Below are 23434 nucleotides of genomic sequence, written 5' to 3'. Positions count from 1 at the left end.
AATGATAATGCTAGTATGTTGATGTTGAGCAGGTATAAGGTTTACCATGTTCATTGTGTTGGTTTAGAGTGTTATCATGCACATAGTTGCTGCTTAGCACTAAAAGTACAGCTGAGGCTGATGGGAATGTCATTAGTTTTGCAGGTATTTGGTGATAAACCAAAGTAAAGAACAAAATGAAATGCTGACTAGATGATGATGCTGCTAGATGAAAAGTCAGGAGATCAAAGTTATAACAATTCAGCCTCTGAATGTGGATACCAAATTTCACAACAATCCACCCAATTATTGCAGAGATATTTCAATAAAGAACTACAAAGTCATCCTTATGGTGTCGCTACAGAAAAAGTGAGAGAATCATTGAAGTTCATCTGGGGTTCGTGAATGCCTCTACAAATATTATTCCATCCAATAATTGTTGAGATAATTCAGGCTGGACCAAAGTGGTGGACCGACATGCCATTAGAAACTCCACATGAAAAACCCTTTCATTAAGAAACAAAAACAAAAAAAAGAAAATCTCAGGAAGGGCAACAGAGGAGCCATCCCTCTTCCTGGATTGACAGACTTGCAGCAGTTTCATATGTATATCTTTCAAAATAATGTGTCCACTTTTCATGAGCTAAGACGGAAAAGCAACGCAGTTTTCAGCATTGTGACAAAACATTTTTCAAATTATCTGACATTTTTTTTTATTATTTATTTTGTTTAAGAAGTACGAGCATTTTCTTAACCCATAAAAAAACATTAAATCCTTAAATTTACCTAAAAATTTTTTAAATTATTACATTTGCATATACATGATCTTTTACTAGACAGTGACAATATGACATTTATTGCAAGAATGTACTAGAAGAAGATAAGAAAAGATAAACACATTAGAAGCAGCTTATACCTGAGCTTTGTTTAATGACTTTGTATTGACTGCTATACAGTATGTTAAAGTGATTAAACATGAGGAACTGTGTTGTTAAAATAACAGGAACTGGTGAGTGACATCTTGTTTTGAGTGTGACCTTTAATCTCTTTTGTTTGATATATTTCTGATGAAGCGTTGTATTCAACTACATTAGGAAAACCAAGAATTACATAATAGCCCAAAATTATGCAGTTATGTTACAGTCTGCAGGACATTTTATTTAAGTTTGCTTTCAGCAGTAAATCAATCGTTGTAAAGGCTTTCTGATAAAGAAATTGGCCACAGTTTTTGATAGCATCACTGATTGAATATTAGGATGAATTCATATTTTAAATGGTTATAACCACAATAACATTCAATTGCAGGGTAACTGTTTGTAAGAGTGGAGCTGTCTGTGTACCGGTGCTTTGAAATAGTATTTTAACACCAAACAGGGGCATTTCTAATTGCCATCCTAATACTCAGATTACAGCAATGCACTAGGCCTATATAAAGTCCTGGTTAACCCACATGGTTCTTACAGTGATGGCCTTAATGTTCAGACATAGGGGTTTTTATAACAAGGCTTATGCAGCAGACAATATGTTGACCCATAGTGATACTTTATCAGGCCAAGTTCAGATCCGAACTTGTATTGTTCAGGTCATAAAGTATTCAGATTCTTTACTTTTACGTAAAAGTATAATCAGGAAAATATACTGAAATTAAAAGTATTGACAGTAAAAGTACTTATAATGCAGAAAAATGTCCCCTCTGTGACTGTTATAATATTATATCATTTGATTATTATTATTACTAATACATTAATGTAAAAGCATGATTTAATGGTTGAGGTGGAGCTATGTTTTACTGTTTTATATAGGACTGCAACTAATGATTGTTTTCATTATGGATTGATCTCCTGATTATTTCCTCAATTAATTGATTGATTGTTTGGTTTGTAAGAATTCAGAAAATAGTGAGAAATGTTGTCACAATTACCCAGAGCCCACGGTGACACCTTCACAATCCACAGTCCAAACCTAAAAGTTATTTTTATTATATTATTAATAAAATATTTAACTGAAATAGCAGCAAATCCTCAAACTCTTGGACAGTTTTATTCATCACAAAGCAACATATTTTATAAGGTCTTCATATGTTTTGAAGCTGTACATCAAGTACCTCAAATTTGTACCTAAGTACAGTATTTTCCAGCACTGGTATTTACTCAGGCAGTGAGATAACAAACACATTTTATCGACCAAACAATTAATCAAGAAATCGTGCAGATTAATCGATAATGAAAATAATTATTAAATGCAGCCCTATACTGTATATTTAACTGCAGTAGACTGAATTTATACTCTTTTGGTTATTTTCTTTTTAACACCTCTGAAATAATTTGGTAATGACAGTATTGAGAGCAACAAACAGCAACAGTCTGCATCTTTAGGAAGCGCCCCATGTGTTGAATTGCTGACGTGTATCACACACTGAATGAAAGATACTGGATACTGAAGCAGGCCTCCGTCTGTGCCCCGAGTGTGACCTTGGGCCTTCTCAAGGGATCAGTGCCATGTGTCCCCTCAGCTGTGGAGAATTAAGAGAGAGACAGAGAGCGGATGAGAGGAAACAGAGAGGGACTCTACTCGGCCTGTATCTTATGTTCAAAGGGTTGATGCCCTTACAATAGGCACTTGATTGACGTGTGTGTGTGCTACATAGTACGTGTATGTATATTCCTGGAGTTGGGGTTGAATGGGTGATGTGTTGGGGGGCTGACAGTGGGTGTGATGGCTAATCTTGATCCCCTTGACTGGTAAGAGATGGGGGCATGGTGCCTTTATGTCTCTGGGATCAGCTGCGCTAAGTCTGAGCTTAAGAAGGGAGATCCGGTGTAAGAGTGAAACTACAAAGGCTGTGAGCCTGAAATAGTGCAGGAGAGGGCTGGGGCATGAGCACACACATGTTGCACTTGTTACTCATCTGATCCGTCATAAGTTGCATGCATAAGATCAGACATACAAAAATATATCCAAGCTTGAAAATTAGCGTTGGTTTCAAATATGCTGGACAGCTTTGGCTCACAGCGCCCTCTGCTGCCGGTAGTCTTGTTTAAAGGTGTCTTATGGATATTTATTGCATGCTCAGAGGATTTGAGGTGGTCGGGACCAGGTATCTCTTTATTTCAGTTTATTTTATTATTTACATATATATATATATTTTGTTCTGCTATTGATTGTGGATTAGTGAGATGTGGTTCGTTCTCTGCCTGTTTAAATTCTTAAAGGGGCATGTCACCGATTTAACACATGGAGATCCGTTTCCTACAACTCAGCATGTGACAGAACATTTGTATAATGTTTCTGTAGCTCTGGAGGGTAATCTATAAAGACAAAACCCTGATCTCATGAGGGGTTATCTTGGCTTGGGTTTGGAGAAATTTAAATGGAAAGTCAGTATTACAAACTGGAGATGCAGAGATTCAAAGTTGCAAACTTTTATCAGGATCTAAAAGAAATAGGTTATGTTAAAAATTGTGGGATCCAACACTTCTGTCGCTTGACCCAGACGAGGCATTTTAAAGTCAGAATATCTTGGCCTCTGATGCTTATTTCAACTTTTTGTTTTTAAATCTGTCTCTCTGGGACCCTCAGTGTAAGAAAGTACAAACCTAAATTGCTGGAAAACACTTTTAAATCTCTAAAATCTTCAAACTTGCAGTGATTAATGTTATGAAATCAATTAGCTTGTTCTTAAAGGAAAGGCCGGTGATATTCTGTATTTTTTTTTATTGCCTGATATATCTAATTCCTCTGTACCCCAGAGCTCTATTGTCCATGAACATGGACACTTAATCTTGAGGCAATCCCACATACACCGTCCTGCTGAAATACTACTACTGTAATACTGTAAATACTCATGAGAGTACCAAATGTTTATTAATCCGCAGCTGAAAAACTCCTATATTTGTTAAAAGCTACACTGGCCGGGTATTTTAGGGAATTATTTAACTTTTATTTTTATTTTTTTTCAAAGAAACTATTCATTTGTGACCACTTTACAGTAGGAATGAATGGGTTTGAGGCTGAGATTGAGAGATGAATTAATGAATTATTGGTAAGATTAAGAAAAATATAACACCAGAATTAGCTAACATTAGAAATGTGCAATATCAAAAAGACCAGTCAATGAAAGAGACAGGAGTCGTATCTGAGAAAGAGAAGAGCCTTTTATTCAGCACTGTTTTTATTCCAATGTTTTCAAAGGAGAGAGCAAGGAGAAGATTGTTTGAGAGTCAATTGAAGGTGACAGGGGAAGCAATGAGGATAACATGTACAAGATTTCTTTTTTTTTTCATTTTTACATTTTTTCCAGCAACAAATGTTCAGAATGGGAAAGTACACTCAGTAAAAGCAGGTTACTGCTTGCATTTTCCAAAGGTGAGCATTTACTGCTACAGTACTATTGATCGAGGAAAAGCACCGCGACCGTACAGCTTTGACCTTTTTTACTTGTCTCATAGTAGTGTAGAGTTTCTTACATCAGAAATCATCAATTTAAAGGAAAAAAAAGCAAAGCAAACAATAAAACTCACGTATTTTTCACTTTTGGCCCTGAATGCATATAATTTACAAATCCTATTCTGAACAAAGCCAACCTTTGAAACACCCGCTGTCGGTCATGTGATTTCAACTTCCATCAAATTCGTATGAAACACTGCTGTTTTTGAAGTACTTCATACATGATTGTTGCATTTATTTTGCATGAGGCAAGATTTGAGATCCAAATTGTTTTGCATGAACACTGTTAAGCTGCTGTATAACCAAATGACCAATATTTGGCTAAATCATTATTTCTGGAGAGCTTTACAGTAGCAGTGTAACCAAAGATAGTGGCTTTTTAAAGGAAAGAGAGAAAAGGTGGGAGTGGTGAGTCATCTAACATCTGTCTAGAATGGCAAAGGCAGAATGTACAAACTAAATGCACGTATCCTGCATTCATTTGTTTCAAGCACATTGTAAACCAACTATTTCAAGGAGAAGCTAGTAGTTGTCTTACTTTGAATCTCTAAAATCCTCACAACGCTCATCATGTTGAGAAAAAGAAACACCAGAACAGAAGCAATGACAAATAAAGATGAAGCAAAGCACAATGTTTCTTTGCAGATCAGGAAGAGAAACGCTGCATGTGGGAGACAAACGGGCAGAAGTCCTATTTAGCCAGCTCCTGAGCGTGGCTTTTGTTCTGCTTCGTCCACTCTGGTGAACAAGGGGGCTTTACCTGCAAACCCCACAACACCAGCAGACTCCAGCAGAACCATGAGGTAGATCACTGGTCAAACTGACCACAAGAGAAAAAACAAACCCTCCTAAAAGATGTCCATTGGGTGTAAAACTTGTAATTTCATAAAAGTACAGCTCTTTTTTTTCATGTCGCGTCTTGAAGATTTTTTAAAAAAGGAAAGAGGGAAAATAAGGAATTACCTTGCTCTGAGTCTGTCACCATTCTTTTTTCTCAGTATTGCCGTTGGGACTCTCATTGTCTTTATTGCTACCAGAAGACTAGATAGCGAAACACTCGATGGAAATCTCCATGATTTCACACACGTTTGATCAATCAGATAGAAATATGACACCTGATCAAGTTGGATGAGAAAATGTTGGAGAATGTTTGATGTGACGTAAGGAAGGCACCTTTTCCAATAATTAATTAATTAATTCCCTAATGAAATGGTCACCTGTATCAGCTGTCTAGTGCAGTTGAACATTGGTTGATTTTGTAAGCTATTCTGTGGCAGCTATGAAAACCAAAATGAAGAAACTTCAGTGCAAACAAGGTTTTGCAAGGTTTTTCATATATCACAAATAAAGGAACTATAAAATCATAGAAACTTTGGAGGGGGGGGGGAAAACTATCTCAATCTCATGCATTTTAATATCACATCATACTGGGGGAGGAGTGGCGAGGGGGAGGGGAGGGTATGGGAGGGGGGGTCCTCTGGCATTTGTTTGAGAATCCTTGAAAAAAGAGAAAAAGAAGAGCATGTTGTTTCTTATCAAAATAAATCTTTTTTTTTGTTTTCTGTGATTAGCCAACTGCTTGAGTCCATTTACACTGTCCTCATTTTCCACCACAAACGTTGGGGCTGTGCAAAAAAGTTCATGTATCTGGTCCAATCAGAGAAGGCGGTGACTGTTGCCACTGTGATGTCATCGGCAACCTCCCACCTGCCCTCTGGCTCACAGAGCGGGAATTTAGCCTAAAAGAGAACAGAAGCGTTGATATTAAAACTATATTTAACAGCAACATTGGGATCTTATTACCTACAAAAGCACCCTGTAAAAAGCTTTCATACATTTTTACAACCTGGTAACCCTGAAATTATTATTATTAATGGCTTATAACTGATCAATAAAGCCTTATTTATTGATTCATTAACCAATAATAAAGCAAATACTTATAAACCCTTGATGTTTTATTATAAAGTGGTACCATAACTTCTATTATGCGGCAGTAAAGTTGCTGAAACTAACAACTTGCTGTTATTCATGTCAGACGGCTCACATTCAGAAACGACAGCGTACCTGTGATTACTTGCTGAGTTGACTGTAAGGAGACGAGTTGTTGGAAGAATCCACTTGTTGCTGCGTGCCGTTTTCCTGAAAAGCAAAACAGCGTCTCTCATTTAGAGCGTGATAATGACTATCTTCACTGTGTTTGCACAGAGATAATTGATAGTTTTAGAGGACGAACACTTCAAAAACAACTCAAGGCTGTACGAGTAGAAGATGACTGAAGTGCCATAGGCTATTGTAATATCCTACAAGAATTATTGTTTTAACGTACAGTCACAGTTAAATGGACACCTGGTATGAAGCTGAATGTCTTGAATAAAGAGTTGAATGAGACAAAGAAACTTACAGCTGCTGCCTGCATTTGCGGATACTGAGGCATGTAAGCTCCCTGGACACCAGGGTTGGCTGAAATATACTGTAACATAAGAAAAAAAACTCCAAATTATTGAATGGTATTACATTTTGCCAGACCTGAAAGTCTTGCTATACAGGCACAAGACATCTTGTGCTACTAAACGCTAAAAAAATCACATTTCCACCATGCACATAGAGATAACATGTTCCTAGAGCAGATTAGATTAAGACACAATTATATGCTAATGAGTCAAAAGTGTTTTTTAAGGTCTCTCTTGAAAAATAGAAAGCTGAAGGTATGAGGAAGTTGCCATACATGTAGCATTTAGTCCTGAGAGGTCTGTATTTTAGACTAAGATTTCTTTAGTCATTTTTTTATGCTTTTTCATTCTGAATAATTTATTTTCAAGAAAAGAAGATGAGCACATCTCTGGTAAACACAAGATTTAAAGTGGTGCTTTTGTGTGATTCTCTGTGGAGAAACTCAGTTTCACAGATCTGTTGATTAAATCAACTAAGACTTCTTTGGTCGAGGACAGCCCTATATTATTTACTTTCTACTATTTCTTCTATGCCACACACATGTAAGTGCCCAGCCAATATGGACCTATAAGACTGTTGCAGTGGTGAAACATGTGTGACATTACACTGCAAACAATAAACTTTGTCTTCCGTCCTAGGCTCTACAAATAAAATCTGCCACATGTTTTATTTTTTTCATCCATTCAGAAGAACCATTCAGAAAATCAAGACATTTTACTAAAACTGTAGCACTTAAACAATCATATAGCAGGCAATAAAACATGAAATTGACCACATAGCAAACAAAGTATTTTCTCTTCAAGGAGACCAGTGAACCTGTTTCTATAGCTAATGGTTGTGTATCTGAACGTAACTGTGCACACAGAGGTCTTTGACTTCTGGCCAAATTCTGCTTCACATAAGGCTCTACACTGTAGTTGTTTTTCATCAAACAATATGTAATTTAACAGATCATCTTTCTTTGTACATCAGGAATAATATGTGCTGAGTATCATGAACATTACACCGTAATCTGTTTTCATATTAAATAAAGATATCACCTCCCTAATCCAGGGGCGTCCATGCAAAATGTCCCAATTAAAGATCTTTCTAGTGAGCTGCTGTTCAGGCATATTCACAAGTCACAGTCATACAGATTGCATTAACTGAAACTAACATTTGTGATAATATTTGTGAGCAGTTTCTATTTAATTATACTATACAGGTTTAATTTGATCAATTTCCCAGAATTCCACTCACCGCTCCAGTGTTTCCCAGTGACAGCTGGCCCATCTGCTGAGTAATCATGGCTGAAGGGTGCAGTGACATGGAGGGATCCACAGAGGGCGACATCACAGCACCCTGTAATACAAAGCAGCTGAGTTTTTACCACATATCACATGATTCTACAGACTAAATCGACTAATTCTGATAAAATTTCACATATAGGCTGCAACAACAGTGGTAGGTAGTGTGTGTTGAGTATAAATAAAGCATGAGTTTCTTTTAAAACGTATTACTTTGAGGAAAACATGAAGTATTCTGTGCTCCTGGGTTACGTTAGGGGATGAAAATATGTAAGAAAAGGTGTGACGTCTCCAGCGCTAGTCTGTTTTCAGATGTGGTATATTCCTTTAAACATGACGCCTTTAGGGAATAGACCGTTTCCTAGTAAAAAGTGGGGGAGGGGGCAGATCAGCAGAGACACTTGTTCCACTGGAAACCATCTGTTGGAAGAGTCAAAGAGTCACAAGACTGTCTCTGCTCCAGGCATTTCCTGCTGGATCCAGAGAGAGGGAGGAGGAGGGGGGTTGGCGGTGGCTGAATGCCTTTTTAGTTGTTTCATTTCTCTTTCATACACACTCCAACACACATATACACACTTACAGTATGTAAATACACAGTGGCTATTTGTTAGAATTAGTCTCAGCTCTGTCCTTCTCCTACATTTGGGGAAGTTTCTGTAACGTTGGTTTGATTGTGTCAGCAGAACGGGCTGATTAAAGTATGAGCTCAGAGCTGTAGCGGCGCCACACACCCATTTCCTGTACACAGAATAAGAGGTGGTCTACGAGTGTTTGAAAAAAAAGAGCAAATGCTGCTGTTCCCTTACCGGGTGTTGCATGATATATGGTTGATGTGCCACCCAAGAATGACTCTGTACCTAATGGAGGGTCAGACAGGAAGGGAGAGGCAGAACGAGAGACAGATGGAGAGAGAGAGAGAGTTATTGCTGTTTCTTGAATGAAACTTTTATGTCACAAACTAACTTTACAATTGCAATAATCATTGTTTTTAAATAGAAATACAAGGATGATGATACATTTGCACTGCAACAGCATATACTGTAATCACCCTTTCATCCGTCCATCCATGTGTTTTGAAGTCACCATTTCTGCTCAGGGACCTAAATCGACCATGACAGTCCCAAAAATATCCAAAGCATTCAGCTTTTTAGGGCCAATCTGGTTCCCCTTCTGTTGGCTGATGAGCTTTTAAACTACCCAATGACATCAGCCATTAAGATGGCCTCCAAGCTCCATGAATCTTACAGTATGTCTTAGGAGTTAAACAAAAATTCTTCTTTGACATCCAAGTGATATCCCAGTTTCCGCCCTGCCTCCCCCTCCTGACGTGCTCAATGGTTCTCCAGAACTTCTTTGAAGCCGGCAGAAGATTTTCCTGGTAGCCCTTTTTCCCCGAGCATGTCCCATACTCTGTTTTTTTTGTATTTGTAGTTATAAAAGGTGCAACCTCTTTGGCCTAAGATCATCACCTGTGCCAACCAAGCCTTTTTAAAAACTCTACAGCTTCCCTCTCTGCTGGTGTCCACCAGAGGGCTCATGGGCTGCTAACCTTTAAACCACAGCTCTTTATAGCCACTACCACTACCCTCAGGGCAAAAGGTAGGTATCAGGTGCAATGCCTATTGGGAAAAGAGTAGGACTAGGGAGGATGCAGGTGTTTGTTGCTACATTGGAAGGAGGTTGAGGAGCTGCAGCATATAGTTGAAAGATTCCAACTGGATATAGAGTGGTGCAGGAAGGAGTCCTAAAACCCAGACATGAGTTAGCATTTTAGCACTTCTGGTTCGTTTATAGCCTAACGTTAGCTTTTTACTTCTGCCGATTGCATTCACACTTCAAAAAATCATAAAAGTGGTGTTCACTTGAGAAGATTATCTTGCAGAACAAAACGTCATGAATGTTTGTTTGCCACAGAGCTTATTTTCTGCAATAATCCAAAATCCAATGGAATAATCCAATTGGCTTTTTCTCGAGGGAACCAGGACAATGCTAACTTCTGAATCTCTACGCCACTCTATAGTTGGACTCACTTCTCATACAGCATTGCCTCTGGAACCAAACTCCTCCTTGTCACGATTGAGATGTAGTAAAACTTTCTCCCAGTGGATGAGAGGGTTGCTTGGACGTGACTGATAGATATAGTCTGACTGTTAAATAATAAGTGAGTTGGGTCCCTTAAGAAAGCTTCACCTACTCCATCATCCTTATTTGGAGACGTCAGTGTTCTGACAAATAATAGTACCTAAGAGGAACTGCCTTCTCTATCTGATTGAAAAGGTGAGCCTTTGTTAGACGTCAACACTGGTTATGGATTGGTACGCAAAAGTCCTTGTTCAAACATGCGACAGCTCATACAGGAAGTGTTCATTGTACCAGAGCCCTTGAGTTGCCAGGTCGATGATCAAATTTGCAGGAGTTTCACCAAATGTAAGGCCATTTCTCTTGGACAAACTGCACAAAGAGAACGTCTGAGCACATTAATTAGACCTTATTACGAACTCTCCACATGATGGGAATGTCTACTAGACCCAAACAGGTTGTGGGTTCATCTGAAGTACATCTGGTAGAGGGCTATATTCAAAACCAAGATCCCTCAGATTCATTCATTCGACAGCTCTTGTCTGAGGGCGGAAGTGTTTCTGACGCACAGAAAGTAATGAATCAAAACTTATGAGTGAAATATTACAAAATAGTGAACAAGAAGCCAATTCAGAGAAAGTGTGACTCAGACAAGATGTGATGAGTTTTTTTTTTTTACCATTAAGCACTAAGCTTAGTGACATATTAACAGTTTCTGGTTGACCAAGCTCTTCAAACTCTAAAAGATTCAAACCATCCACTGCCACACAGACCTGCCACAGTTTGTGGTGGCCCAGGGCAGCTTTATACCTATTCTTACATCTATAGCACCTGTACAACCCACACACAAGCAAAAATACACCCTAACCCACATATGTACACCATTACCTCAAATGCAACATAGAGGGGAAGAGAGAGACAGAGAGAAAGAGATGATTTGAATTCAGTTCTGGCCATTGGACATGTTTATATTTGGGATCTTCTGCAGTACCTGGTAAGCAGAGACTGGAGACATGTAGGGAGACATCGCAGGCTGCACAGTCATTATCCTGTTGCTCACTGGATACGGAGAAGGATAGTACCTAGGAAACAGGCAGTATTTCAAAATAAAGCTCAAGAATTATGACTCTAATTAAATTTTAAATGGTGTCATGACCTGTAGTGTAACTTACCCATTCTGTATAGCCGCTGAGGAGGGGTCGTAGGTAAGAGTCATAGCACCCTAAGGTGAGGAAATAGACAATAATGAGGAGTTACATATTTGTATCTTATTACTGTACTGAACCCAATATAAAATAATAATCAGTGCATTTGATCACTTTATCTGTTATAATGGGTTATGGGAATAAGAAAATATGATTTAATGATTTCTCATTTTCTTTTATATATTACAAATAATCATTGAAGAGAGTTCATTTTCCATTAAATGGCTCAACAAAACATACGCTGGTGTAGAAGGCAAGATGGACTATTTAATTACAGTTTTCCTCAATCACTTTGGCTCATTTTTTGAAACAGTCTTGGCATTCTCTAAACTGTAAGTGTAATTCTCTCAACTGTTTCATGGGACATCACAACTCGATTGCATGTCTGCAAAAGGTAGTAACTCACCCAAAACATTTCATTCACACTTCTAAACCCAGTTATTGTGTCAGTAAATTGGCCAACGCCACAAAAATGTAAAGTTGTTTTGTCACAGTGTGAGCCGTACTGGTCAAAATGTTTAGATGTTTTTTCACCATGGCGGTCAACCCTGGAAATGTTTTTTACAGACAAATCTCTGTTTTGTTCTACTTTTTTTTTTACTTACTTTACTAGACCAGAATGTCAGTTTTGTCAAGCTAAAGGTTATTGTGTCTCGTACTGAGCTGTTGAGATTCCCATTTCAACAGCAGGTAAAGGTTTACTGAGAAAAGTCAATTGTGTACAGTACTTTATACACTGAAACAAGATATGCACATTTGTGTTTACAGTAAATGTGTTTGTGTAGCAATGTGTTACATGTATTATAAACTTCAAAATTCACCTTTGATCTTACATGTTAAGTCATTTACAGTGAACAGAAAATTTGCCCAAATTATTATTATTTTTCTGAACCCGCAAAAATGGAAAAACCTGCAGTAGTTCAGTTAAAATGCATGTGATGGCTCAAACAAAGACAATTTCACAGAGAATCAAATCATCATTTGTTATCCGCAAGACATGTGCAAGTGGTTATTGTGCAAATTGTAGACAAATGGACTTACTCCTTAACACACATACCAAAACACGTGCAATTTGTTTGAATGAATGAGAAATTCAAATCTGTTGTGAACAACAAACTAATTGTTCAGATTTGAGCTTATTGTTTTGAAGAAAAAAAATCTCATTCGAGAATTGAGCCAAAGCGAATGAGAAAAACTAATATTTACACAGATTTCTCCAGTGTTTTGCCAGTGATTTATGAATTCTGTTGTAGACAATGAAGGTCTGAAGATTTGATTGTGAAAGGACATTTTTTTAGAACTGGGCATAGTTGAATGCATGACATAATAATAATAATTCTCATCACACAGAGGGGGCAAAGGTTACAATACATGTAGGATTATGGTGGATACATACTAGTCTGAGATCCCCTGTCTGTCCATTGGGAACAAATCCGCTGTGAGCATGTTTCTTCCTTTGACTGTCTGCAAACTTACACAGCAAGGGCTGAGAGGGAGCTGGGGGCAAAGCACACAATAACGACAAATTAACACTCAGCAATCAATCATCAGCGCCTCCACAGTTTTCAGAACTGAACGTGAACAGAAAGGTGAAATTCTTTCGTACCCAGAGCTCCAGATGCTATCTTGATAAACTTCCCATTGAAGTGGGAGATGACGGCATTACACTGCTCTGTTGTGTCCATCCTGACAGGGGAGAAGATAAAACAATGACTCATCATCAGATCTTCAGTCAAACACAAAGAGGTATTGTAAGGCGTGATGCAAATTGGGATAACCACTGACCCCCATCTTCATAGAAAAGTTGACATAATTGTGCCTCCTCATTTTAATGCTAGTTCACATTCAGTTCTAAACAACGAACCAAACTCGGATTCTTACACAAACACGCTTGGTTGTGTGTATATGAATGAATGTCAACACAAACACAGCCTCTATGTTTGTTAAACTGTTTGCTATTACAAATTTACTGACGGCAGTGTAAATAAAGAAGCAAGTCCTGTACAGACACTCACTGACACCAGTTAATAAGTTTGACTTTCAATCTCATAAATGCAAGTGTGAATGCAGTCTTGGTTGCTCTAAATTGCAATGAAACTCACATCTTATTTTTATTAACAAAAATGTACCACATTTTAGTTTAGCATCCATTGTGCTTGAACAGGAGCTACACAGCACCATTGCAACACTAAATGAATGATACTTTAAAGACTATTAAACAGAGAGTTAGACAGAGGTCTTCTGTGACCGACCTGGCGAAGCCCACGCCTCGGCTGTTGCCGCTGTAGTCTCGGAGGATCCGTGTGGAGACAACCTGGCCGAAGGGCTGCAGCATGTTCTCTAACTCTTTCTCATCCACAGAGAGAGGCAGGTTGGAAATGTACAGATTTGTGGGGTCCTGCTCCTGTTGCTGCTCACATAAAATAATGGAAAACAAGAAGTACATTGAATGTCATGTGTTTTATGGTATATTTTGCAGATGACATGCGACCCGAGAGAGAGCCATGTGCTAAAATGCAAGAATAATTTCTCTTGAATTATGCATCTTTAGAGAAGATAGTGTGGCACCATTTCTTCACTGACATGAAAGACTGACAAAATATATTTATCTCTGCTATGAGTGTGATCTGTGTGGATCAGGGTTTGAGACTTAAGTATGGTTAAGGGTTAGAAGAAGACATTTGGTTAAACAAACATTAATAAGCTCTCCTGTGCACACCCACACCCACAAGAACACACTTCATCTTTACTGTGCAGCAGCTCAGCGCCTCCATGGTCTTCCCTAGAAACAGCAGGAGAGCAGCGTAGCCTAGCTACCACAACACACAAACTGTGTTCTGCCGTGTTTGTTCCAAACAGAGCAGCTACATGCAGGTCTCCAGAGAGCAACCCTTCATCAATGAACGTCTCTCACCCATGAATTTAAGCACAGCAACACAGGCCGAAGGGAAGGGACTGAAAGAAATGAAATGATCAGGACCATTTCTGCTGCTCCACTACGAGACAAATCACAGAAGTGATGCAGAAACGCCCTGTTTGTCATCTAAAAATATTACTGGTACAAATAATACAATACAACTGGTTATTTTGAATTAGTCACAGAGGATCAAGAATGGCTGAAAGCAGCAGTACTGTTGCTATAGTGCTTCGCTGCAGAAATGCCTACATCAGTATGCATGAATGATCATTGTTAACACTCAGTGACATAGTAATAATACTGGTAAAACAAAACTGTACCATCTATATAGTACAACCTCACCAGGATGGTGTGTTAGTGTGTGGGCTGGTGGTCCTGTGTGTAACACTGACTGACAGGTTATTTGGCAGAGAGGGATGTGACATCTGGTTTCTACAGTGAAAGTAAATGGGGTCACGGGAAGAACAGCTTGTCAGCTGAGGTCATGTGACCAGTCTAATGTCATTCTCCAACACACACCGGACACATGCGCGCATTAAAGAAACACAACCCCACAGAGATGTTCACAAGCAAGACAAATATGCACACTCACACACACATGCCTGCACCAAACTCACCTTGGCCATCTGGGCCTGTATGCCGCTGGTTTTCAGAGCATGTACTGCTTTTAAAGCAGCCCCCGGGCTGTCAAAGTCCACAAAGCCGTAACCTGTAGTTGGTAGAGCGTTTTTTACATGAACAGTCACTAAATAATAAGAACCATTTATCGTACATTTTGTACTACTGAGGGTTGGGTCATATATATTAATTTTTATTGTTTATTATATGCAAACATACCAAGATATCTTTTACATCAATCATGATACAATTTTGTTTTCTAAATTTACACTACAAAACAATTTAAAATATCAGATATCTGATATGATTTCTTAAATATTTAAAAAAAATAATTCAACATTTTAGGAAATTATTCACTGTCTTCCCAAAAGTTAGATGCCCAGATGTGTTATCTTAGCTTAGCATAAAGACTGGAAACAGGGGCAAAAAGCTAGTTCTGTCCAAGGGGTTAAAAGAATCTGCGTACCAGCACTCTAAAGCTCACTAAATAACAAATGATATTTTGTTTGTTTAATGTGTATAAATGACAAGTTGTGTTATTACAGGGGATATACTGTATTTCTTGGCTGGGCTCAGTGACTTCCTGGACCAAACCAGCATCTAGGTTTAACCAGATTCCTTTTAACCATTTACCAAAGCATATCATGGTGTTTCTGATTTTCGAATGTGTTTTCCCATCACCCAGTCACTCACTGGTTTCCATTAATTTCCATAAAGTGTGAAAATCTGTTTGCAGAGACTCCAAATCTGCTTGAGTTAGGTAATCCATCATAATCTGCTTTTGTTTTAGCCAAACATGCGTTTTCATTGCATTGTGTTGCAGTGCAGGCTCCGTAAATCAAGCTACACTTTCAGCTGTGATGTCATGCAACAACATAACAAGTTTGACAAAAATAAAAGCGGACACATTCACTGTTCATGTTTGCGGTGATGGATTACCCAAGCCAAGCAAAGTGTCAAGTCGCCGCAAATTGATTTTCATACACTATGGAAATGAATGCTGCCTGGAGGGTATGGAAATTCATTCAAAAATCTAAAATAACACGGTATGTTTCCATATCTTACAAGTGTGCTGTCATATATAAATGTGGAGCAACATGCAAAAAACACTAGTGTGATACGTTATGAATGTCAGCTGAAAACAACAGTTTGATGCCCCAACTAAACAAATAGTCTCCATACTAAAACATGCATTGGACATTATGTTCCAGCACTGTAAGAGGACAGAAGTTATATTGCTACATATACTTTTTTTTCTAATCGTGTAGCCCTGATAAGTGATGGCTGGTAAATTAATAACCTTACTAACCTTTACATTTGTTGGTTGTCTTGTCCAGGATTGCCTTTGCTGACTGAATCTTGCCATACCTGTGCACACAACAACATTTAGATTACTGACAAATAACTCTCTTTGAAAAAAAAATAAATCTACAAGTGACAGGTGATCTCTCTTCATCGCCTTGGACGTCAAATTTCTGTGTATCCATTTCAGAGGACTTTCTATTGAGAGTTCCTTCACTCATCATGACAGTCTAATGACATCATAAATAAAATACAACACAAGCAGAGAAGAACAATTTATGAAAATAATAAAAACGGTCATATTTAAGAGGCACATACTGTACATCACTACTCCCTCCTACGTGTTTTCACACACTAAGAATCCAATGCCAACATTTCAGGTTCAGGCTGTGCTTTATCTCTGTTACTAGGGGTGCAGCGAATAATCGATGTCGACTGACATGTAGTCGTCAAAAATCGATGACCAAATTAGTAAGTGCGATGTCAACATCTACGCGACCAAAAACCTCCAAAATGTGGGAGCATTTCACTCTTTAACTAAGCCAAATAGGTTGTGAACTGCAACATTTGCAAAGCTGATCTTGCCTGGCATGGGAGCATATCAGTTATGCAGGAACATCTGAAGAGGAGGCCTGTTGGCTCTCTGGATGATGAAGGTTTGCCTCGGTAAGCTAGTTGGCAAGCTAATGTTACTTCACGTTATGAGCTGTAACGCTTTCTATATATTTTCTCTCGATCGCTGAATTGTTAATGGTGTTGAGAGTAGCAAATAATTACTATTCGCAACAAAATGTTGTTCAAAAGGGCCCTGAATTTACAATCTTAAACGTTGCATTGTTCATGGCGACGTTTACGGCTGGAAAATGTTTGAGAATTTGATACTTTCTAAATCGCAAAATAAATCCTACAACTCCTGTCTGAAGAAGATTTTTCTTTTTAATGAAGTATTCATCTTTATTGTCTTTATTGTTAGTTAGCAAATGGCTAAAACAACCTCAATCTAAATTTAAAAGCTGATAGCTAAATAAGAGCCACAGAGTAATTGTGTGATTTATAATCTGAATAATCGATTATTGGTTTCAGTAACTGATAAAGATTATTCAACGATCAAAATAGTTGTTAGTTGCGGCCAAAACTGTGGCCAAAGCGGTGAGCTGCTTTCCGAGCGCACATAACATACAGAGTGAATGCCTAGCTTACATCACCATTCAGACCTTGTTGCTATGAAAAGCGCTTTCATTTCTGCTTTGTGCTGGCAAACACCATTGGGAACATCACGAACAAAACACAAGCAAACAGAACACAAACAGCTGCTGCTGCTGCTGGTTACATGGGTGAATGCCTCTCTCCATATGCTTGTGATTCAGAGGCAAAGAGAGGAGACAAAACTCCACTAATTATGGCATCCACCACACCAACCACTCGGACTGAAGCCGATAGTATCAAGTATCGAACATGTTCACTGCTTTACATGACTCAAGTTTCTTTTTTTTTTTTTGAAAAAAACCATTTATAAATTCCGTCTCACATACCACAGTTGAGTTAAGGCTTTTCCATGTGTGTCTGTGTTTATAGAGGTATGACAGTGGTTTATGTGTCAGAGTACATTATGGTTAAACCAGTGTGTCTTTAAATGCCAACATTGATGATTTGGCACTAAAACTGCATACAGTCTATATTTTTTTCGAAAATTTCTATTTAATTCTTTATCTATAGCCATATGTATCCAAATAGTTCATTTTATTTAGTCAATTTTCCCAAAAGTCTCTTCTTAGAAACAATTTAAAAACGTTTGTAAGTAACTAAACCCCTGTTGAAACCCAGAATAATTACATTTTCAATCTTTAATGTAAATATTAAGCTACCGCCTGCAGCTGGTAAGGTTAGCTTAGCACAAAGACTGGAAACGGGGGGAAACAACTAGCATGGCTCTGCGCAAAGTTAATAAAATGTGCCTGACGTTAGGGCGGGGCAGTATGACGATATATCATCAAAACGATATAAAATGCCTATTGTATATATTTTTCCATATCATTTCTATCATGATATAGGCTAGGCCTATATTGATTTCTATTTTTTTCTATAATTTCACTTAAAACTGTTATGTTCATTTTGAACTCAAGTTCTTAAAATAAGAAAATACTCAGAACTTTTCCTTTGCCAAGTATTTAATTCACACAGGAGGATACAAAAATAGGCTTTACCATGTGTTTATTTCATATAGACAATTTATTTATTGAATTAACAGAAAATGTGTTATATTGTGATATATAGCGTTATGGAGATTTGAAATGACCTGTATCGTGGTAGAAGATTTTGGCCATCTCGCCCAGCCCTACCTTATGTTAGCATCCCTTTAAAACTCACTACTTTAACATTACAAAAACTGAAGTGTAAAAATGACATGTTGTTTTAAAGGGGTCATCTGTTTCTCCCTGTTTCCAGTCTTTGTGCTAAGCTAAGCTAATATTGTAAAGCCATGAGTGGTATCAATCTTAAAATATTCCTTTAAATGAAGGATTCATATACAAAAAACATTAATTAATAGTTTCATTAATTTAAAAGCGCAACACAAATTTCCCAGTAAGTTTTACAGGCTGTAATTTTGTACAGTTGTGCATGCTGTGGTCAGGGAGAGACCTTCATCCAATCAGACTGGAATGACATTGGTATGTGATATCTTTTCAGCAAACAAGCATATCGGTGACAAAACACTGGTGTGCACACACATTAGCATACTCCTGCTATGCTCATACAGTATGTGTGTGTACTCACTGGTGACAGAGCTTGACCAGGTCCAGGTCTGTAGTCGCAGGAGGCAGGCCGCGGATGTACAGGTTGGTTTTGCTGAGCTGCTCCAGGCCTGTGCTGCTGCTGTTGCTGCTGCTGCTGGGACTGGACGGAGTCATGGGGTAGGACTGCACACAGGAAACCCACTGTTAGGAAGTGTATGGGAGCTAGATAATCTAATTTAAACCTAGGTCAACAGTGATCCCAAGGACATTTTATCATCTGTGCCAAACACAAATGCAGAAACACGCAAAAGGGCAAGATTGGACTTTATTATTTCATGTATGTATGTGCATTAAAGGTCACTCTATACTATTCTTAAGATGATAACAACTGCTCATCAGTGATCCACACACAGCAGCCAAGAGGTTCTTCTACATGTGTGACACACCTGAGACAACATCAGGGTCCAGTGGTGGAAGTACATTTACCAAAGTACTGTATTTAAGTGCAATTCTACTGTATACTTCTACTCCACTACATTTCAGAGGGAAATATAATCCACTTTATAGGACACTTACATGAAAAACAAACGATGAGCTTATAACATATGATGCAATGCTTTATAAATAAACTACAGTAGTGTATGAAAGGACCTTAAATTAGCTACACATTGACAAATTACAACATTAAGCAATTATATCTAATAATATAAAATATTAGCAATAATATAACACTCTGAATGGAGCATTCCTGCATTATGAATGATTTTATTTTTGACACTTTAAATATATTTTGTCGATAATACTTAAGTATTACTTTAAATTCAGGACTTTTAATTGTAATGGAGTATTTCTACTTTTACTTAAGTAAAGTAGAGCTGCAACGATTAATCAATTAGTTGTCAACTATTAAATTAATCGTAATTTTTTGACAATAAACTGAATATCTTTGAGTTTGGACAAAACAAGACATTTGATGACGTCATCTTGGGCTTTGGGAAACACTGATGGACATTTTTCACCATTTTCTGACATTTTATAGACTAAACAAGTGATCGATTAATCAAGAAAATAATTAACAATGAAAATACTCATTATGTGCAGCCCTAAAGTAAAAGATTCTGAATACTTCTTCCATCAATGTCAGGGTCTGAGTGGCAGGTAGGTTTGACCTTTGAGCTCCTGGTTGTTGGAAAAAGGTGATTCTGTCCACCATTATACCACAGAGTACATTAAAATATACGTACTCTTGTATGTGGGCCTTTATGAATCACAATGGGATTAAATCTGTGTTCACGTCCCGCTGTAGTGCTTATCAGAAACCTACAGTTTTCTTCATACTTGTGAGCCTAACCACGCAGCGCTGGCCTGCAAAGCATTTCCTTCCCCTTACTCATTCATTAAAATAGCTCCCAGCCACCCCAAACGCTCTCCAGATCAGATCAAAGACAAAGCATGGCACAATTGCACCATCTGTCCATAACCAAAGGACAATCCACTCCAAGAGCCAATGCCATGGATACAACTACAGCCATGCCAACAAGAATCACTGAGATATTCCCCCACAGTCATGTGATGGTGAAATGTTCATATAGCAGCTTCTTTTATAGATACAGAATTGATCACTGTGGCAGGAACATCTGTTAGGCCTGCTGTGTCTTCAAGTAGAGGCCTTACATTTCTGTCGGCGTGCAATTACCATGCTAACTTAGTTTGAGACCATCAAGGGTTCACATCAGGCCTCCCGAGACGCTACGCCTACTCCATTAGAGGGCAGCTACCATGGTACATTTCACAGAGGCATCATCACACCTTATAGCAGACTAAACCTGTGTTATACGCCTACACTGAAAACTCATTCACCGCTTTCCCTGCAGGGATTCATATGCGGCTGGTTTCAGATTCCTGTCCTCAAAGTCATTCGTTGCCCTCTGATATTACAGTTTAATCTGAAAGGTGGATATTTGGTATTTTATAGGGCTGCAGGGCTCAATCCACTTAATGTGACACCACCAGGCTCATATTTCCATCATCAGAGGGTTTGAATAGCAGCTGCCTCTCTCACCTCTGTGCACTGCTTTTCTATTCCCATTTTTCCATCTAAATCGAAAAGGTGTGATGGGAAAGCAGAAGGGGCTCGGCCTTCAATTACCTTTTTTTGTTCACCTGAGAGGTCAAAATGACGGATGCAGGCAGACACAGTTCACTCCAGCACACCGACATACATTACATTATTACACTCTCTCACTGGATTCACCCACAATGCATTATAATCTATCAAATGGACTACAATAACCGTCATGCATATTGACCAGAGGGGGGCGAGTGACTGGGCTAAACAAGGTTATATGGACATAATAATTAAAGTCTCGGCTAGAAGAGCTATATAGATCTGGTCAGCAGCTGGTTTTATATCTCTCCATGTAGCCTAGGAGAGGATCAGCTTCAGCGACTGAGAGCAGTGGATCTATTTTTGAATAGAATTTAATTAATTTGGTATTAAAAAGGATGACATATAAACGCATAATGTGCCATATGAAAGCCAGGAAAGGGCTTTCTCAATGTCATTTGTGGCTGCCTGTTTATTCTAAGAGTGGGGGGCCGGATGGGGGGAGGAAAAGTAGGCAGAAATAAAAAATATAATAATGATAATAATAAAATAAACCAAACGTGTGTGTGTGTGCGTGTTTTTGGCCTACCTGTTTACGATTGGCTGTCTTCAGCGGATTGCCTGTGTTTGCAAAGATCATCCTGGAGGTTATACAGATTATATTTTTTTAATTCCCCAAAAAAAAGGAAAAATCGCAAACGATGAGAGAGAGAGGAGGGATCCAGGCGTGTGAGAGGAGCCTTATTCTAAAACATCCGCATACTGAACAGGCTGGTTAACAGTAGAAAAAGAAGCAGCCTCGGTCCTGCATAGGTATACTGACACATCTATACAGTCAGATGCACACCAGGCGATGGACCAACCCTTCGGTCCGGTTCATTGATCTACGACGTCCTGCTGCAGACCGCTCGGCAGTCCCACCTACTATACAGACCAAACCATCTCCTGCCTCTGCAGGGTGTTTGACATCAAATAAACTGCGTGGCCGCCTCACACAAACTCGCTCTTTGCGCTCTGTTTTTTTTGCAACAAAGACGCGTCGAGACGTTCGGTGTTCTCGAATTTATAATCGGATACAATGTGTTTCTTTTTTTGGGGGGGTTCGATTTGTAGGCGCACAATCAAGTTGAGGCTGAACACTCGTCGTCCTTTTCATGTTGTTGTCGTCCGCACATACCAAGCATTCTTCACCCCCACCCTCCTCCAACCACACACACACACACACACAGACACACATACACACACACCCTCTTCCTCTTCCTACCCTTCCCCCCATCCAACACACACACTACATGTCAGAGAATCAGGATGCAATGAAATACAAGCAGGGTCTGGCCTGGGCTGGAGGTCACACACTCTCCCTATATAAACCTAGCTATGGGAGAGAGAGTGGATTAATAAGACAAGAATAGACAACACATATTTTGGACCTAACATGCATTTAAAAACACTCCTTTTTTTCTGAAGCCTGTGTCCTATATAGTAGTCTACTGTATGTGGATCATGTGACATAAAGGGTTTAATGGTGAAATAGAAACACTATATTCCTTCATGAACTTATAAATCAAGAGAGCCATTAATATCTTCCACTTTTGAGTTGCATTTGCAAGATTGATTTGCTTATATGCAGTTTGTAAAAAGCGTAAAGTAAGCATTTTTCACATATGGCACACAAATAACTCACACCACTGAGTGATGAAAAAAAAAGAGGAACTATAGCTTTATAGCTTCTGGTCAGCTTCTTTTTTAAACTTAAGATGCTTTGGTTTGCTGTCGATGCTTTAAAACAAGCTGGTCATCTTGACGTGTCTGATCTCCTGCGTTTGACCTCTTAGACCTCTTTAGGTTCATCAGACACAGGCTTAGATAAAGCTTTTAGTTGTTGCACCCAGATGGAGGAACAGCCCTCCTCGTTACAGCAGGTCCAACCCCCTCAATAGAATCAATCAGAAGTCATTTCAAACTAGCTCTGTTCTTTATCCCTCTGCCTGTGTGCAAGTTTGTGTTTTCAGGTCTTTTTGCTTGGTAATTCTTATCATATGTTGAGCCGGAGCCACTGAGGACACTGAGGTCATGTCTTCTGAAGTATTTCTGGGAATTGAGAGGACCTGGAGGGAATTTTTTTAGTTCTTCTAGACTTGATATACTTACATTTGAATACATGATAATAATACTAATACTAATAATTAGGGCTGTCAAACTTAACGCCACTAATTTCATTAACGCATTAACGCAACTTGCGATTTTTAGGCTGTAGCGGGCTCAGTTTTTAAGCAAAACTAGAAAACCTAAGTAATCCGTTGGTACTA

At 38.6% G+C, this 23434-nt stretch overlaps 2 protein-coding genes across 2 annotated transcripts in view; one reads left to right on the top strand and one right to left on the bottom strand.

Moving 5' to 3' along the window:
- Positions 1 to 23434, top strand: part of psmd14 (proteasome 26S subunit, non-ATPase 14) — a 187859-nt gene that overhangs the window by 153079 nt on the left and 11346 nt on the right. The window lies entirely within an intron of this gene.
- rbms1a (RNA binding motif, single stranded interacting protein 1a) lies at positions 4116 to 22322 on the bottom strand. Its single transcript, XM_074614333.1, has 14 exons — positions 21715 to 22322; positions 19059 to 19201; positions 16291 to 16349; positions 14981 to 15072; positions 13699 to 13856; positions 13053 to 13132; positions 12843 to 12943; positions 11414 to 11463; positions 11233 to 11323; positions 8969 to 9019; positions 8116 to 8217; positions 6827 to 6895; positions 6490 to 6564; positions 4116 to 6164 (listed from the first exon to the last, which is right to left on the bottom strand). The coding sequence occupies exons 1-13, from the start codon at positions 21763 to 21765 to the stop codon at positions 6496 to 6498; spliced, it is 1116 nt and encodes a 371-aa protein (XP_074470434.1). The 5' UTR covers positions 21766 to 22322; the 3' UTR covers positions 4116 to 6164; positions 6490 to 6495.

Source organism: Sebastes fasciatus, chromosome 2 (genome assembly GCF_043250625.1).
Source record: "Sebastes fasciatus isolate fSebFas1 chromosome 2, fSebFas1.pri, whole genome shotgun sequence".
In the NCBI taxonomy this organism is placed as follows: Eukaryota; Metazoa; Chordata; class Actinopteri; order Perciformes; family Sebastidae; genus Sebastes; species Sebastes fasciatus.
This window is presented reverse-complemented; position numbering and strand designations above follow the sequence as displayed.

Bases quoted from the DNA above. Each gene is read 5' to 3' on its own strand.
- rbms1a (XM_074614333.1), bottom strand. From the start codon at position 21,765: ATGATCTTTGCAAACACAGGCAATCCGCTGAAGACAGCCAATCGTAAA. The intron at 19,202-21,714 runs GTAGGCCAAAAA...TCCTGTGTGCAG, and splicing joins AGACAGCCAATCGTAAACAG to TCCTACCCCATGACTCCGTC. The intron at 13,133-13,698 runs GTCGGTCACAGA...CTCCCCTGTCAG, and splicing joins CGAGGCGTGGGCTTCGCCAG to GATGGACACAACAGAGCAGT.